Source organism: Pinus tabuliformis, chromosome 4_1, assembly GCF_031772625.1.
Source record: "Pinus tabuliformis cultivar Carrire ecotype Pingquan chromosome 4_1, CPIR1, whole genome shotgun sequence".
Taxonomy (NCBI): Eukaryota; Viridiplantae; Streptophyta; class Pinopsida; order Pinales; family Pinaceae; genus Pinus; species Pinus tabuliformis.
This window is the reverse complement of record NC_142303.1, coordinates 280864660-280883043: the sequence shown is the minus strand read 5'-3', so window position 1 is coordinate 280883043 and position 18384 is coordinate 280864660. Positions and strand designations below refer to the sequence as shown.

General features: G+C 41.1%; 1 protein-coding gene across 1 annotated transcript in view; it reads left to right on the top strand.

The window, feature by feature from the left end:
* Positions 1-18384, top strand: part of AUG4 (HAUS augmin-like complex subunit) — a 219624-nt gene that overhangs the window by 130822 nt on the left and 70418 nt on the right. The window contains exons 5-8 of the mRNA XM_089419618.1: positions 16535-16634; positions 16758-16803; positions 17736-17829; positions 18181-18252. Of these exons, the coding sequence (XP_089275744.1) occupies positions 16535-16634; positions 16758-16803; positions 17736-17829; positions 18181-18252 (312 nt within the window). The remainder of the gene's footprint in view (positions 1-16534; positions 16635-16757; positions 16804-17735; positions 17830-18180; positions 18253-18384) is intronic.

Here is an 18384-nt window from a genome sequence, read left to right as displayed (position 1 = left end):
TTTGTCTGGAACAATTTCATCAATGGCCAAAAGACCATCTCTGATTCTTGCTAACTGCACAAAGAAGGAGGCCGCTGTGTCTTCTTTAGTCATCTTTGTGGTCCTTAGTTCATTCTTCAAGTTTGCTACTTGACCAATGTTCTTAATAGTGAATAACTTTGACAGGGCCTCATACATTTCTTGTGCATGGTTAATGTTGGCTATAAACGGGACAAGGTTGTCCTTTATTCCTTCTACCATTAGGGTCATGGCCATTAATTCTAATTCTCTGAACTTCACTTTATCAACATCACTAGGGTCATCAGTAGGCTTCTTTACTTTTCCTTTGACCAAGTCTCTAGAACCTTGTTCTTTTCAAGGATGAGGTCAATCCTCTTTTTCCAAGACCTGTAGTTAGAGGCTCCTTCAAGTTGTTTTCTCCCTTGATTGTGTTAGACATTGTCCTTGAAGATAGTAGACTTCTTCCCTTGAATAATCCTTTTGAATGATTTCTTGATCAAGTGCTCGAGACAGCCTTTTTCTTCTTTCTTCACCAAAGCTCTGATTCCATGTTAGAAAATGAGAAAGGCAAAAATATTTTCTTATACTTGATAATTACTTGTGATGTTCATGACTTCTTATTATGTTTCTTTATATCTTATTTCTTTTAGTTCATCAAGCAATTACCCAAGCAATATCACATAAAACAATGGACACTAGATATAGGCTCACAACCAGGGAAAAACCCCTCTCTAGGGGAAAACCCAGTCAATAATTCTGCCATCAATAGTTTTCTAGAGATATTCCAAGACTCTAGACTTTGACACAAACTTTCCTCCACACCAAGTGAACCTTCCTCTTCTTTTGCAGATGATCCTACTTGACTTGGCAGCAACAACAACAGTAGTAGCTCTTTCTTCAACCCAACAACTTCGACCTTGCTTTGGAGACTTCGATCTTCACCGAAAGACTTTGATCTTCACATAGGAACTTCGATCTTGGCCCAATACAACTTCTTGAGGTAGCAACACCCAACACCAACAACTTCGACCTATACTTTGATCTGGCAGCAACAACACACGACAACTGGCTACGACATCAACAAGAGAACTTCGATCTTCCAAACCAAGGCACGAGAGAGAGAGATAGATGCACCAAAATTTCAATCTTCCTCCTTTCCTTCTCCTAGACCAAACTCACACTTCCTTTTCTTCCTTCCTCTATTTCACACTTTTTCCAGCTTCAAGAGATATCAAACTTGCTTGTTGAGTGAGTGCTTCAAATGGAATTTGAACTGCTTCATTTATAGTCCTTTGGTGAGGTTGAATAGCCCTCTTTGAGGCCGACTTGATCATCTTAAGGTCAACTTAGTGTGGAGGCAACATAATTCATATTTGACTCAACACTTAAACTTTTTACATGATTCAAAAGCCCAAGAAGGGTCTCTTTAAAAGTACAATGACTCTATTGACTCAGAATAAATCCTAGAAGTCCTCAATGGGGACTTTGACCTAAAACATGATGACCCAAGCATGAAACCCATGCTTTAATAAGTCATAATAATAATAATAAAAATTCTTTTCTTTATTCTTTTGACAAGTATATTACAAGATGACTCAAATACATTTAATGAAGACCGAACGTAGTTACATTTTCCAACACAAAGCATTCACGAAACTAGTGGATTGTGGGACCCTTTGCTAGGAAATAATAAAAAGCTATAGATAGTGGATTGTGGGTCCTTATGCTAAGTTTAGTGTACCTGTAAACTTAGCTGAACCCTTCCTTCTCTAACTCCATTTAACACTCCGTCCTAGAGAGGAAGGCGTTCTATACTACACCCAGTCTATCTTTTAAGTAGACAAATCTGCCCCTTGCCAATGCCTTAGTTAGAATATTTGCTATTTGCTCCTTTGTAGGCACGTATTGGAGTCTGACTTTACCCTTCTGAACACAATCTCTGATATGGTGGTATCGAATCTCAATGTGCTTGGAGTGGTCATGAAACCTTGGATTTTCAAAGAGCTTGATGCAACCCTGATTGTCATAGTTTATGATTGTGGGCTCCAACTTTGACTGAACAACCCAACAAGTAGTTTCCTCAACCAGATGGCCTCAGAAGCTACCAGAATGGCAACCATGTACTCAACCTCAACTTAGCTCAGTGCCACTGATCTGTGCATCTTGTTGAATGAGGAAACAATTGCTGACTCAACACTGAAACTACAACCTAAAGTGCTCTTCTTATTTGTTGAACTCCCTGCCCAATCTGCATTTGTGAAGCCTTGAAGGCTCACACCATCAACTTGTCTGTACAACAACCCATAATCTGTTGTACCCCTAAGATACCTCAACACTTGCTTGGCAACAACCCAATGCACTCCAGTCGGCTCAACTGGAATGTTGGCTCGTGTGTTTATCAGATACATAAATGACCCTATAAGTTCGCTGTTAAGTGTGGCATCAACTAGCTTTGCTTTGGTAGCGTCCACCTCCAGTTTGGTGATTAGAGGTGTGGTCATGGGCCCGCACTCTTGCATGCGAAACCTCTTGAGAATCTCTTGCATGTACCTGCCTTGTCCCAAGAAGATCTCCCCATCACCATGCCATACCTCCAACCCAAGGAAATAGTGCATTAGCTCTATATCCTTCATCTCAAACTCCTCTGCAAGATCTCTCTTGCAGTCACTGATGAGCTTCTTGTCCCTTATCAGTATCAAATCATCAACATATAACACAAGAATGAGAGGCTGCCCCCCAACCACAATATAATACAAGTTAGGGTCAACTTCACTCTTGGTGAAGCCCAATCCTAGAAGGTAGTTGTTTATCTGGGTATACCATGCCCTTGGTGCTTTCTTGAGCCCATAAAGAGCTCTCTTAAGCCTGCAAACATGCGTATCTCTACTGAAAGTCTCAGACCCCTCAGGCTGCTTAACATAAATATCTCCCTCAACAAATCTGTTAAGGAAGGCATTTTTCACATCCATTTGGTGGACCTTCCACCCCATTTGTGCTGCTAGAGCTAGTATGGTCCAAATGGACGAATATTGAGCCACGGGTGCAAATGTCTCATCGTAGTCTATCCCTTCGACCTGAGAGAAACCTTTGGCAAGAAATCTAGCCTTGCACTTCTCCACACTCCCATTCGCTGCGTGCTTAATCTTATACACCCAACGTGAACCAACCATTGATTTGCCAACTGGTCTTGGGACTATCTCCCAGATGTTGTTCATTAAGATGGAGGAATATTCCTCCACCGTTGCATCTTGCCATACCTACTGAGAGGCTGCCTCCTTGTAGCAAGAAGGCTCTGAGTCTATCAACATTGTCATCATTTCCATGTACCTCGTGTATCTTTGTGGCTGTTTACTCTGTCTGAATGTGGAGATGGGGGCTCCAACTCTCTGCTAACCCTCCCTGATCAAGTGATTTTCCTACTTGGCTCGTCCTCTCCCTGTTCTGGGAGTCATTGGCTAGGTGGACCCCACTAGCTCTACTCTCTCCTCCTGTTCCTTTACTTTCTCCTCATCTATGTGCTACTCGGCTTGCCCGATAACTCGCTGTGATGAAGTCTAAAAAGCTGGTTGAGCCTCAGCTGGCTGAGCCTCTTGCTTGGGAACCTGTTGCTCCTCCTACTGTGCTGCACCCTGCTCACGCTCCAAGTACGTCTTGAGAGCCCATTCCTCCTCGAACTTCACATCATGTTTGATCACTATCTTTCTGTGCTAAGACGTACACCTTGTACATCTTAGATGTCTCGTTGTAGTCCATGAAAATGCCCTTCTCTGCTGTGGGATCCAGCTTCTTCTGGTTATCAGAAGGCACATGGCAAGTAAACAAGATTGCTAAAAATCTAGAAGTGAGACACATTCGGCTTCTTGCATGTGAAAACCTCCTCTGGTGTGACTCTGCCTAGCACCTTGTGTGGGTTCTTGTTCTGCAAAATGACTGTAGTGTTGCATGCCTTTGCCCAAAGAAACATTGGCAGCCCCTGGTCATCCAACATGGCCTTAGTTGCTTCAATAATGCTCTGGTTCTTGTGCTCAACCACCCCATTCTGTTGAGAGTTATAAGGCATGGTGAGTTGTCTCCTAATGCTCTCTTTGACACACAAGTCCTTGAAGGCATTGGAGATGTACTCCACACAGTTGTTTGAACTCAGCGCCTTGATCTTTTTACTTGTCTGTACTCCCCACTGTTGTCTGACATCAACGCCTTGATCTTTTTACTTGTATGGTTTTCCACCAAAGCTTTGAATTCCACGAACTCCGAGAAGACTTCATCTTCTTCTTCATGAAGAAGATCCAAGTCTTTCTTGAGTGTTCTTAAATGAAGGTGACATAAGGAGAATGGTCCATAAACATCTAAATGAACCAGCTCCCTGATGCCAATATTTGTATCCCATAAGGGATGAAGAGGAGAATGGTCCATAAACATCTAAATGAACCAGCTCCAAGATGCTCTCTGCCCTGTTATCTTTGTTGGGGAAGGATGCCTTGGCATACTTGCCAAGTGTGCAACCCTTGCACACATCATGCTGGTCAAAACTGCATTGTGGCAGTCTTGTGGCAATCTCTCTGAGAATCTTCAGTGCTCCATTGTGTAAGTGACCCATGGTCCCATACACCTATGCCAGAGCTCCCCAAGGTCACGACTTTGCTCACTAAACCCTTTGCTTCTCAAGGTTGCCATTGTCTCAAACTGAAGCATGTAGAAGTTCTTCACCCTAACTCCAACTTGCTTATCCACTCTGGAGTTAAAAGGCTTGATAAAGGCCTTTCCTCTGCTAAAGATAGCCTCATAACCCTTGTTCACCAAGGTTGAGACTAAATCAACGTTTTTCTTCAAAGTAGGGACATAGAGGACATCTTTGAGGTAGAGAGGATTCCTGGACTCCCTCTCGAACTTGACAGTACCCACGACCTTGGCTAGGTACCTACCATCATCTCCTAGCTCTATGTGAAACTGCATGTCCTTTTTGGACAACTAGCTAAAATACTCCTTGTTCCTGGTTATGTAACAGGATGGTCCACTGTCAACATATGACATGTTGTTGGCCACTAAGCTTGCCATACAAGGTATGAGCGAGAACTCCCTCTCAAAGTGAGAAGTGAACTCCTCCACTTCTGCTGATGCTACTACATGGTCCTTCTTGGACCCCTTCTTCGTACTTGAACTTTTGGTGTAGTGTCCAAACTGATGCCAAGAGAAGCATTTTATCTTGTAAAGATCCTTCTTCTTCTCGCCTTTGGAGCTGGACTCACCCCTTCCTGCACCTTTCTTGCCCTTGGCCTTGCCCCCTTTGCTAGCTAGGTCAAAGTTCTCCCCTTCCTCTGTCTTTACGTGAGACTCAACTTTGGCCTGCTTCCGGATCTCCTCTTGGATGCAATCACTCCACGACCTTTCCAATCCTGGTAGGTTTTCTCTGCCACTGATAGCATCAGTAAAATTTTCCCATGACTTGGGAAACCCAACAATGCAAAACTAAGTAGGTCTCTGTTTGAGACTATCTCCCTAACTCCAGCTAACTCATCCCTGACTTGGGTGAATTTGGTGAGATATTAGACCACAAACTCATACTTCACCATTCTGATGTTTCTGAGTTTGTCTCTGAGTACCAATTTCTTGGCCTCACTCGAACAGTGGTACAACCCTATGATGGCTGCCCACATAGCCTAAGTTGTCTTCTTGTTGGATAGGTGAGGAATGATATGATCCTCGACTCCTTCAGGGATAATTATTCTAGCCTTTGCATCTTTCTTTTTGTGCTGGGCAAGTTGTTGAGGATCTGTTGGTTGGACTGTTGGACTGTCCACAAACTCCCAAACTCCTTGCTCATCCAGAACTACACCAATCCTCTCTGTCCAAGAACAAAAGTTTGAGGCCCCATAAAGGCAGTTCTCAAATCTCAGCCTCAAATATGCCATACTATAGTTTGATCTACTCAGAAACACATGAGCAAAGTAGCTTCAAGAAAACCCTAGTGCAGGTCAACTTCTGGAAAAGCCTAGGTCATGTTTCCAAAAACCCTAACACAACCCCTGAATTGAATTGTGCCATTCTCTGCGTCTTTTAACCTGCTTCTAAAGATGTAAACATGCTTTCTGGTCTTCAATTAGAGGTTGATCTCTGATACCATGTTAGTTTTCTTGAAACCCAAAACCTAAACACTGAATTTCTGAGGTAAATCAATTGAAACTGAAACTTTAACTTAATTCAACATTATGTTGTGTTTCCTAACTTGCATGCACAGTGGAAAGTAAATAAATCTGAATACAAACAAGCATAAAAAACACATGTACATAGTATATACGCAGGAAACCCCAATTGGGGAAAACCTGCAATGCATGTGTGTTCTTATTATTTCTTCTCAGCAAATGTTAATTCAATGAACAGGTAAAAATTTCCTTTAATCTTAGCAACCCATGAAATTCTTAATGCGCCCAAGCTGGTCTGTGCACAATCCACTCAACCTTTCTTCTTGTGCAAGGCCCTCTCTCAGCCTGTGCACTATATAGAGTCCGAACTGGTCTAGACAGTCCTCTTCATGCCTTTCTGGGTTGAAACTCGGGCTCGCTGTGGTGATCACATAGTTGGAAAAATATGATGGTCAAACACTGCCTTTCCTTCTGACCTCTTGCGCTAGAAATGATGCCCTAGTGCTGGGTAAGTTGGCTGCAATACCTGAGAAGAACACACAGAATTGATGCAAATCACACTGCTCACCAGTTTCCTTATTTCCCCCTTAAGAACTCAACTCGAGCCCACAACACACTCACAAAACTAGTAGACTGTGGGTCCCTCTTCTAGGAAATAATAAAAAACTGCAGAGAGCGGACTGTGTGTCCCTCTGCTAAGTTTAGTGCACCCCCAAACTTAGCTGAACACTTCCTTCTCTAACTCCATTTAATAGGTGGGGAAGATAACAGTCATTCCTTTTAACCACCCGAGATAAACCCAACTCCTTTTAACGACCAAATGTTGTGTATATAAAAATAATAATGTTTATTTTTATATACACAAGACTTGGTTGCGTGTGTGTTGTCAGGAATCAATGACCCGATTCCTACTGCAACAAACTGATAATATTTATCCTACTTGTTAAATCAATGTTACTTGGGAGCGGGAGCGGGAGCGACCATTTTCAGAAGCTCCCGGTTTGGGAGCGAATCCGGGAGCGATTTTTTAAAAATATATATATTTTTTATATTTTTTAATTTTTGATACATATATGTCAACAAAAACATGTAGAATGATGAATTAGATATAAAAGCCATAAAAAAACATAGAGTGATCATTGAACCATATCACATCAATCATCTAGAAATTATAATCTTCATCAACCATGTCCACAAGTTAGTAAAATACATATTACAACTGCAACATATTGAGTCTCGTGAATCATGATTCATCAAATTCAATCTTAAAGTTTCAACTTCAAGCTTTCAAAATTGAAAATTCAATATATAACATTTATCATCATTGATCACCAAAGTTGTACTTGTAAGCTAAGTTTAACCATTACAAGAAGTAATATCTTAGATATTTCTAAGTCCTAACTTCTAATTGTTAACATGAAATGAAATGTTATAAAATGAAACATGAATAATGAAATGAAATGAAACAACTTTAGTCTTTCACGAAGCATCGTATTCATAATTCACAATCATTACCAATGAGTTATAATTGCCAACTTCAAACTTCAAATTTTCATTGTCACAGTCATATATTGTTTACAAAAAATATCATTATGATATGAAAGAGTCAAGAGTCAAGAGTCAAGGACTCAAGACTCAACAGTTATGAAAACTAATAGAAACTAGAAGAGACAAGTAAACTGTAAATCTACATGTGGCCCTTGCCACGAGAGTCTCCAGGAGTATAAGCAGGTCGTGGTGGTCTTCTAGGAGTCTCCCGCATAGACCGACGACCAGAACTAGAAGGCACATGCCCTCCACGTGAGGGTGTAGATGGAGGTGGCAACAGCAAAGGAACAAGACTCGGACCTCGAGCACTACTACTGGATGGTGGAGGTGGAGGTGGCATGGCTGCTGCAGCTGCAGCTGCTTCATCTTCATCCCTTATAAGTTCCTCTTCCAGTTCTTCAAGATGCACTATACCATCCTCCAAATTGTCATCCTCTGGGTGATTGTCCCAAATTTTATATGTGGGATCCTCATAAGCCCGATCACAGTAATGACTCAACAACCTCAAGTTGTAGTGCACATAAACCAAGCTTTCTGCTCGGTTTTCATTGAGTCTATTTATTTTCACATTGTGTATGAAGCTGTAGGTGCTCCAACACCTCTCTGCAGAAGAAGTATTCAGAACCTGTGATAGAACTTTTTTTGCCAATTTTGGCAAAAGTCCATGGCCGCCATATGTTTCCCACCATGTGAGAGAATCAAATCTGTCTCTGTCTTCCATTGCATGGAAAGTACCAAACAAACCAGTGCCACTGAAGTATTTGCCTATTTCAAGGCGCACAACTGCACATTCCTCCCTGTCAGGTATCAACTTTTTTAATGCTTGCAAATATCCACTAGTTACCTCTGCATCTAAATGGGGTTTGGTCCTAATCCCACCCCTTGGTGCAGGTTGGCCCAACCAAGATGTAGAGTAGTATTTTGGCGTAAGGATATATGCCAAGCAATGTAGTGGAAGATTAAGTCTATTCCACCGTTCACACACACAATCATGAATCAGTTTGTACAAGTTAGGATCTCTGTTATGAAAAATATCTTTTATTTGCCCCAACATGGTATCCATTTGCTCATACACCTTGCCAATCACTGGTTTGTCTGTATCTGCAAACCGAATCATGTGATAAATGGGCTTGGTGAAATCCAATACTTGCCTCACACTTGTCCAAAACTGACCATCAAGAGCGGCCTCCTCCACCAGTTCAAAACCTCGCCTGTCAGCTGCATTTGTAGGCCTTTCCTTTAATACCTGCCAATGTGGACTTGATACCATGCTAGCCAATGACTCACTTACCTTCAAAAGGCGCCTGAAGGTGAGGTAATAGCTACCAAATCTGGTCTTCGCAATCTTCAACAACTCCAATCTCGAGTGACTGCAGAAAAGGCCATGGGTATTGCTATGATTTGTAATAAATTTTATCATTTGTTTGCATTTCTTGTACAAATCACAACTCCATTTGTATTGTGCATTTTTGTTCTTGACAACATCATCCATCAAAAGGTTCAATGTGTGAACCAAATATCCAGACCAAAATATGTTGGGGTATTTATCCTCAATAATTGCTCCCACTGCCTTATAATTAGGAGCATTATCAGTGATGACTGGGATGACATTGTATGGCCCAATACAATCAATTGTTTCAAGTAATGCTTCTGCAATGTTGATGGCGGTCCTGAACTTGTCTGAGTAATCATGTGCAGTTAGAAATATTGCACCACTAACAGACACAACAAGAACACTTATCAATGGCTTGCCTTTTACATTTGTCCATCCATTAGATACAATGGACACCCCATGGTCAGTCCAAGAACTTGTCATTCTATTCAAAGAATGTGATATTTTTGCTTTTTCATGATCAAGTCCAACGGTTCTTGCCTTGTCATACCCAGGGCTCTTGTATCCTTTAGGGGCATCATTTATGGCAGAAACCATTTCGTGCTAATAAGGTGAGCGAAGAACATTGAATGGTATCCCACATGCATAGAGAAACCTGTAAACCTTTGAATCCACATCATTCCTACACCCCTCATCAAGGAAATCTGATATGGTTCTACGCCTTAAACCTGATGACCCTGTGCCTCCATATCCACTGCCTTGGGAGGATGCTGAAGGAGTTCTTTGTGCTTGTGATTGTGAGCTTGGTTCAAAGAAACCCCTTGATTTTTTTGATTTGTATTGGGCTTCCAACTCTTCTCTTATGTATTTGGCTCTATCCGCTGCTGACACTGCTGGACAAGTTTTGATTCCTATTTGTTTGTCTCCATCCCATGGCCTTTTCCTGCAGAGGTGTTTTCTGGCACGGGTGTATGAACCTGTGTAATCATTGTTGCAATGGGGGCAATGAAATTTAGTGGTTCCACCCCCTCTCCCTGCTTCAGGCCTGTTAACATATTTCCACAATGGGGTTTGGTCTTGTTTAGTTTTTTGAGAGTCATGTTCACCCTCCTCCAGCTCCTCACCGGGGTTTTCATCAAATCCACTTTCTCCAGCTTCTTCATCCCCCTCTTCATTTTGGCCCCTCCGTTTCCTACTCTCCAGCACCATAATAACCATAAAAGGGACCAAGAAGAGGAAAATGCCAAGAAATATAGCCAGGTCCATGATGTTTGATATTTGTAGGCTTTTGAATCTGCAAATTAATTTAATTTATTTAGATTAATTAATTTAATTTAGATTCATGATTTTTTTACTAAATATAGTTAATAAACTAAATTAAACTAACTAAATTACTACCTAACTAAACTAACTAAATTACTAAGTTACTTATCTCTTTGCAGGCTTGCTCCTCACTCCTCGGCACTTGCTCCTCGTTTCTCCTCGCTCCTTTGCTCTTGCTCTCATTCAAGTGATAATGAAATTTTTGTTTGCCCCATTGAGTTTTTAAAACATATATTTTTTTAAATTGGATTTTTTTTCACGTCTGCGGCCTTTTTCCGGTCGAATCGCTCTTGGCGTCGGTCGAATCGCTCCTGGAGCCTGAGCTGTAATTTTCGCTCCCGGAGCGATGGGAGCAACGCTCCCGATGTCGCTCCCGAAATTGGTGGGGAGCGCAATTTTTTTTATCGGGAGTGCGCTCCCGACCCGCTCCTGAGCTGCTCCCGCCCGGAGTGCGGATTGGGAGCGGGAGCGAGGGGGGGGGGAGCGCTCCCCTGCAACTCTGTGTTAAATTACTTGAACAAGTTACTTGTAGTTTTCTACGAAAAATATTGAAATACATACACTGTAACCTACATAAAAATAAAATATTGTTAAAACTAAATATTGCACTGGAGAGAAATAAACACACACATATACACTATTGTTTTTGGACAAATGTCTCCAGAAAAACTCAATGTGGGAAAACCGGTGCAACAACAAAGGGTTTTATTATTATGCAGTAGTAATCTGAGTACAAATCATTAGATGCCCAAACTGGTAATCTGATACAGAGAATAAACTGACAAAGAGGTAGTTAGAAAAATCTCACACTGTCACTGGCGATCCGTATTTGATCCAGGCTCTGGATGGCTAGCCCTATGTTGCCTCTGTGCAGCGTTTGCGTCAGCCTACGTAGATTTGCGTCACAACCTCTAGGCTTTGCGTCACCCTTCTTGCTAGTTGATTTGCCTTTGGAACTTTGACTCTGTGGCCCTCCGGTCTCACACCCCGATTTCTGGTAGTAGATCTCAACTCTCCAACAAATTTGCGAACTCCCTTTGAAGTTCTGCACTGCCTTTGCATTGCACTGAGCTGCCTCTCTGAACCTCTCTATGCCTTCTTTGTCTTGCACTCTCCGGATTTGGAAAAATTCTCCTCCAGTCTACTATCCCTGCCCCTCTCTTACTGCTTCGACTTTACTGAATCACTTCCGACAACTCACAACTGCTACTCAGGAAATCGACTTCCCAGCAAAATCGAATTGCACAAGTTTGTTCTCCAAGTGCCCATCGAACTCCTTATTGTCTCTCGTTGGAGCTCCAACGGCCAAGATTAAAACATAATCAACGACTAAGATTAACTGGGAGTTGATCCTTGTTTTCTTCTAGAAGATTCACACTAGATTTAATTAATACCCTTTAATTAACCAGATTTCTTAAGTTTAGACTTAGGGAACCATTTAAAAAAATTAATTATTTTAATCAAATCATCTCTAGGTGGAATTTTCCCAAATGATTTATGGGTATTGGAGAATGCATGTGTCTTAGCCTATCTACAAATTTTCAAGTCTAGAGCACATCCGATGCTACAGAAATCAACATCCTCCCTCTTAGCGAGGAATATGCTCTAGTGCTGCAACCCACTGAAGCATCACTCTATCTCTGCACTATCTCCTGTTGCGTTGTTGATGTCTGGCTGCTGCTGCCCACCAACCACTATGCAACTCTGGTTTCTGCATCCATGTTGCTGTTGGCCCTGCTGAAATGCTGCCAACACTGCATCTGCACTGCAACCCTCTCCAACTGCTGCTGTTGCAACTGCAACAACTGCAATAGAAAAGCATCCAAAATACTGAACCAACTGCGGTCAGTATGATGCATCTGTCCTCTGAGTTCTGACTGCTGCTAGTGTCTGCGTTGTCATTGAAGCCACTGCGTTGCTGCTGACTCTGCACTGTGCCATCTGCACTGTTGCCAACTCTGCTCTGCACTGCTCAGTGTCTGACCTACTACTAGCTACTGCATCTGTCACTCTGGCACCTGACTGCACCAACTGCCATTGATCCATCCTGCTATTGCATGTCTTTGGGCTCCCATAGCAAGGCATTGATCCATGAGGTGGACTCCTTAAGGATCCTTCCCATCTTGTAGCTCTCTGGGGCTACAACTCCGGATCTCCCCACCTCACCCCTGGAGGTAACTCGGTGATCATGGAAAACTCTTCCTCCAATCTGGAGGAGAGCCTATCGATCTCAGCGGATGCAGCCTGCTGATCTTGCTTCTCCTCTTTGTCCTTCTTTCTGAGAGGAAACTGAGTGTTGTAGTGGCCAAGCTCACCTTCCACCTGCGCTGCTCTTGCTGCCCCTTACATGCGAGTGCCACATCTTCCTCCTTTACTTGCTTCGTCCCATTGTTGCTGCTCGCACCACTGATGGTGCTCTTCACCAGATCTCGCTTCATCTCCTCCTACTGCAGATCAACCCACACATGTTCCCAACCTGGCGGTTTTTCTCTGCCTAGGATACTTTGGACGAAAACTTGCCATTTTTTGGAAGCGCTGTTTAGAGCTAATCGTACAAACTTTGTAGGCTGAGGTACTATCCCTACTGAAGCCAGCTGATCCCGGACATCCTGAAGCCTAGTAAGGAAGGGGTCTATATGCTCCCCTTTCTGCATCCTCGTGCATCTCAACTTCTCCTCAAGATACATCTTCCACTGCTCGGAAGATCCTTCGTATAGCGTAGCTAGTGCCTCACACATCTGCCGGGTAGTATCTTTGCTAGCTATGTGAAATATCACATGATCTCGAACCCCATCAAGAATAAACCTCTTGTACTTCTTGAGTGGATCTGCATTTGCGGGTACAACTACCGCACTATCGACATAAGTTTTGAGATCATGCTCATATAGAAGGTAGGAAATTCTAGCCTTCTAGATCACATAGTTGGAGGCTCTGTCCAACCGATCTTGATCTCTCAACACAGCATATGCCATCTCTCAAAAACAAAAATCGAGTTCCTCCTCTTCTCCTCTGCACAACTGCTGCTCAACTATTCGCACTCCCTTATGGAGTGAGAAATCCCGCACACAACTACTGCTTCTTTGCTATGAAAATTTGAACTTCTTGGCTAGAAATCCCCTGAGGAAAGAATTCCATCAGTGTGTGCTCTCCTCTCCTTCTGACGCTATTATGCCAACAACTGCTGCAAAATGATTACATCCTAGCTGAAGATCTGCTTTGCAAGGAGACTGTTGCTACTTCCTCTGCCTCTGGTACTCTTTGATTTGGAAAAATTTATTCTCTGTTGACTCACTTAGAGAAGTAAAATTTCCACGAAAAATTGACCCTCCTGGCCAAGGAAATACATTGCCCTTGGGGCTTTGAATTGCTGCCTACGCAGAACTTCGAACCTCCTTCTCCTCTTCTGGTTGGATCTCTCCGACTTATGATCTGTGCTCTGATACCATGTCAAGAATCGGTGACCTGATTCCTACTGCAACAAATTGATAATATTTCTCCTACTTGTTAAATTACTTGCAGTTTTCTACGGCAAATATTGAAATACATAAATAAAATACTGCATTAGAGAGAAATAAACACACATATACATTGTTGTTTTTGGACAAATGTCACCAGAAAAACGCAATGTGGGAAAACCGATGTAGCAACTGAGGGTTTTATTATTATGCAGTAGTAATCTAAGTACAAATCATTAGATGCCCAAACTGACAATCTGATACAAAGAGGTAGTGAGAAAAATCTCACACTGTCACTGGCGATCCGAATTTGATCTAGGCTCTGGATGGCTAACCCCACACTCCCTCTATGCAGCCTCTGTGTCAGCCTACACAGATCTGCGTTAGCCTACGCAGATCTGCGTCACAACCTCTAGGCTTTGCATCACCCTTCTCGCTGGTCGATTTGCCTCTGGAACTTCGATTTTCTGGCCCTCCAGTCTCACACCTTGGTTTCTGGCACTAGATCTCGACTATCCAGCAAATTTACGAACTCCCTCTGAAGCTCTGCGTTGCCTCTTCGTGGCACTGCTCTGCATATCTGAACCTCTCAATGCCTTCTCTGCCTTGCGCTCTCTGGATCTGGAAAAACTCTCCTCTTGTCTACAATCCCTGCCCCTTTCTCACTACTTCTAGTTTACTGAATCACTTCCGACAACTCACAATTGCTACTCAGGAAATCGACTTCCCAGCAAAATCGAACTGCACAAGTGTGTTCTCCAAGTGCCCATTGAACTCCTTATAATCTCTCGGTGGAGCTCCAACGGCCAAGATTAAAACATAATCAACGGCTAATATTAATTGGGAGTTGATCCTCGTCTTCTTCTAGAAGATTCACACCAAATTTAATTACTACGCTTTAATTAACCAAATTTATTAAGTTTAGACTTAGGGAACCATTTAAAAAAGTTAATTATTTTAATTAAATCATCTCTAGGTGGAATTTTCCCAAACTATTTCTGGGTATTGGAGCATGCATGTATCTTAGCCTCTCTGCAAATTTTCAAGGCTAGAGCACATCCAATGCTACAGAAATCAACATGTTTGTGTGTATAATATTTATTTTCCATTACACAACACTTGTTTGTAATAGAAGATAAGTGTTGGGTATATGAGGTGAACCAATATTGAGACCATCTTGGGAATGCTCTTCGAAGTTGAAGTTAATGATTCAAATACAAGGCTCTTTGACCCAATAAATAAAGGCCATTATGAGAGATCAAATATCTGTCTTCCTTTAACAAAAGAGGCTATATAATTTTGGCCATACGGGGAGAAGTTTATTGACCCTTAATTTTTGGAAGCCGATATTCTTCTTGAGAGCTCAAGAACTCTATAGCTTGGCCATTGTGCTATAAATTTCCCTATCAGGTTTTTCTTTGTATAGAGAGAGGCCTTTTTCCTTAGGGACAGATTGAAGATTTTCACTTCTGACACTTTTAAAAGTTTCCTCACAAAGAAAGCATTATTAGGTCTAGGATGAGCTCCATGTGATGAGACCTCATTATGAGGGCTAGTATCACCAATGCTTTCATGTTCAAAGCTTGAATCTGTTGGAGATGCCATGGTGGTGGCCACAAAATCTTGGGTTGGCACTTGATCACAGGATCACCAATGCTTTCCTGCTCAAAGCTTGAATCTGTTGGAGATGCCATGGTGGTGACCACAAAATCTTTGGTTGGCACTTTATCACTGGTTTGGAAATCATAGCCACAGGTGGGACCTTGGCTTCTTTCCATCTAAATAGTTTTAGTTTATTGATTCCTGTTCTTTCTTTTTTCCAAGATCTCACAGGAAAACCACCAGGTACTTCCTTGCATTTCATAGATGGTATCCAGCATAAATGTGTTGGTGCTGATTAGGGTGCTTGATCTAGTAGGAATATTAAGGCATGCAACAAAGGTAACCAGCCTGGGGAATTGATCCCAAGATTTCTTGCATGAAGCTCAAAGCACTTTATTCAAAAACAGAATTAAAAAAATCTTGCATATTTAGCAAGAGTGTAAGAAGAAACTATGGAAGTGTAGGTGAAGATTAAAGTCCTTTTTTGAAATAAATTACTGTGTTACAATGCCAAGTGGGCCTCATATTGCCAAGGGTAGATGCATTCTGATGATTGATAATTGCACCTTGAATAGCTTAGCAATGGACAAAATTCCTTGTTAACATATCTTCTGAAATGTCTCCCACATTTTGAGATTCATCATAGTGTTGATTCATCCATAGCCAGTGGCATCACTCAAAATTTTCCAGTCTATACTTTCAATGATAGCCTCCTCAAAAAAATTTATGCTCTTAAACCCAAACTTTAATGCAGTTATGGGAAACTGGTTTTTTCCAGGGAAGGAGGGGGCAGGGGTGGAATCTATGATTTCTGAATAGTTCCATATCCAGTGGCATAACTCAAAATTTTCTATTCTAGCTTAAAATGATAGCCTTCTCAAAGAAATTTAAGCTCTTAAGCCCAAACTTTATTGAAGTTATGGGGAACTGGATTTTCCTCGAAAGGAGGGGGCAGGGTGGAATCTATGATTTCTGAATAGTTGTAATCATGTTTTCTACATTAGGAAAGATTTATATACAGCAGAGAGCTTCTATATAATTTATTTGAATAAAATATCCTGCAAAATTACTGAAGTACTTGTGTCTCATAGGGTCATTATTTACATGTGTGAATATTAATGGTTCTTTTTCAGGATAGTACTGGCTATCAGATGTCACTGGTTCTTGAGATTGAAGCACGGTTGAAAACTAAATGTGACAAGCTTTCTGAAGCCTTTCAGATGGATGAATTTGGTAAGAAAGCTATTTTTAAAGAATTGGATATAGAAGGAACGACGTTTTCAGTTTATTTAGGAACCATGGTATCATCAATTTTCTTTTTAGTCTTATTAATTACAATCACATTCCATGCCTCAGAGGTGACAGGAGCCAATTCCCCTCAGAGCTTGCGGCTTCCAGAAAGGTCAGTTTCACTGAAAGTATGCTATTGTTTTATGGATTTTGTTAGGGCATTTTTGACGCAATTTCACATTTAATAAAAGACTGCCGTCATCAATTCAATAGGTTGTTATGTAAACAGTTTTCGTTTTTGTTTGTTCGTGTGCTTGTGACTTGTGGGACTAGCCTTTGGTCTAAGAAACTGCGACCCAAAGATATCTAAGCTGTCAAAATCACCCAAGGATTGCACCTAGTTTGGGCCGCACCAACCCTTAACATGGCTGGATTTTTTTGGTGTCTCCTCTCAACTACCATGAGTTTTGAACTTTGGCTGCTTTATGGAAGGAAACCCTTGAAATCTGATCATGCTAATAAGATTTGACTTTTTATAAAAGGAGGACATGGGGGTGGGCTTTGATCCACTTATATGTGTATGGGTCACAAGACCATTGATATATTCTGTTTGGGTGTAACCACACGTTTGATCACATCCTCAAGGTTTTTCCCCCTGGCTTCCAGGGTAAATGACCATCACGAGAATCTAATGTTGCCCAGTGCTGAAAAGCTCCTCGATTTTCACCATCGGATCTAACTCTTTTGTGCTGTTATGCAAATAGTTAAATATTATTTCTTTTTGAGTTATTGGTGTGAATTTGATATTACTATCATGTTGCAAGAACTTTTGGTTATGTTTTCCAGAATGATATGGTTCAGGTAACTTACTCTGCTAGGCTATATTCTCTATGATGTGCACCTTGTAACTACAAAACCTGTTACACACATATAATACTTAAAGTATAAATTGAATAGTTTTTGTAAAGTGAAGTGTTTTAGTGAAAAATGGTGGTTGGAAATCTATGCTTATATATGTTTTCCTTTGGTTAGACTACCTTTTGCTAATTTATTTCGTCAATGGAGACTTACTGGACTTTACTCATAGCATGCTCATTGTGACAGAGTTAAGTCAACTGTTGAAGAGATTGAAAGGGAGGAAGCAGCATTACTTGAGGATCTTTATTCTGCAGATCGAAAGTTTGCAGAATATTACAATGTATGAAAATATGTAGTTTTCGCATTCAGTATGTAGAATTTTCTAAAGCTGACTTTATTACTTTATAGAATTTGTTTTAAACATTTTTTCTGACGGTGCACAATGTAATTTTTCTTATTGCTTTTCAAGTTTTCAGTCATTCAAACATTTTGATAATTGTATTTCACATCTCTGTGATTTTATGCTGTTATTTCAAACGTGTCTTACCGTGCAATGTAATTTTTTGTTGTTGTTGCAGATTTAAAATTTGAAATCTTATTTGTATTTCTGTTTGACATCCATATGTTTGTTGGTTTGTGCACTATTTTCTGTTTACATCTCTGATGTCTGTGGGTTATTGTTTTCTTCCAGGTTTTGGAGCAAATACTTGGAGTGTTACTTAAGTTAGTTAAAGATTTCAAGCTACAGCACCAGCATCAATATGTATTCCATCTTTACTCTGTGTCTGTTATTTTATTTTATTTTTTTCCATAGAGAAAGACCCGTAATTTCATTCATATTGAAATGATTGAATTTACATTCTGCATATACACTTCATGAGTGTATTCATATAAA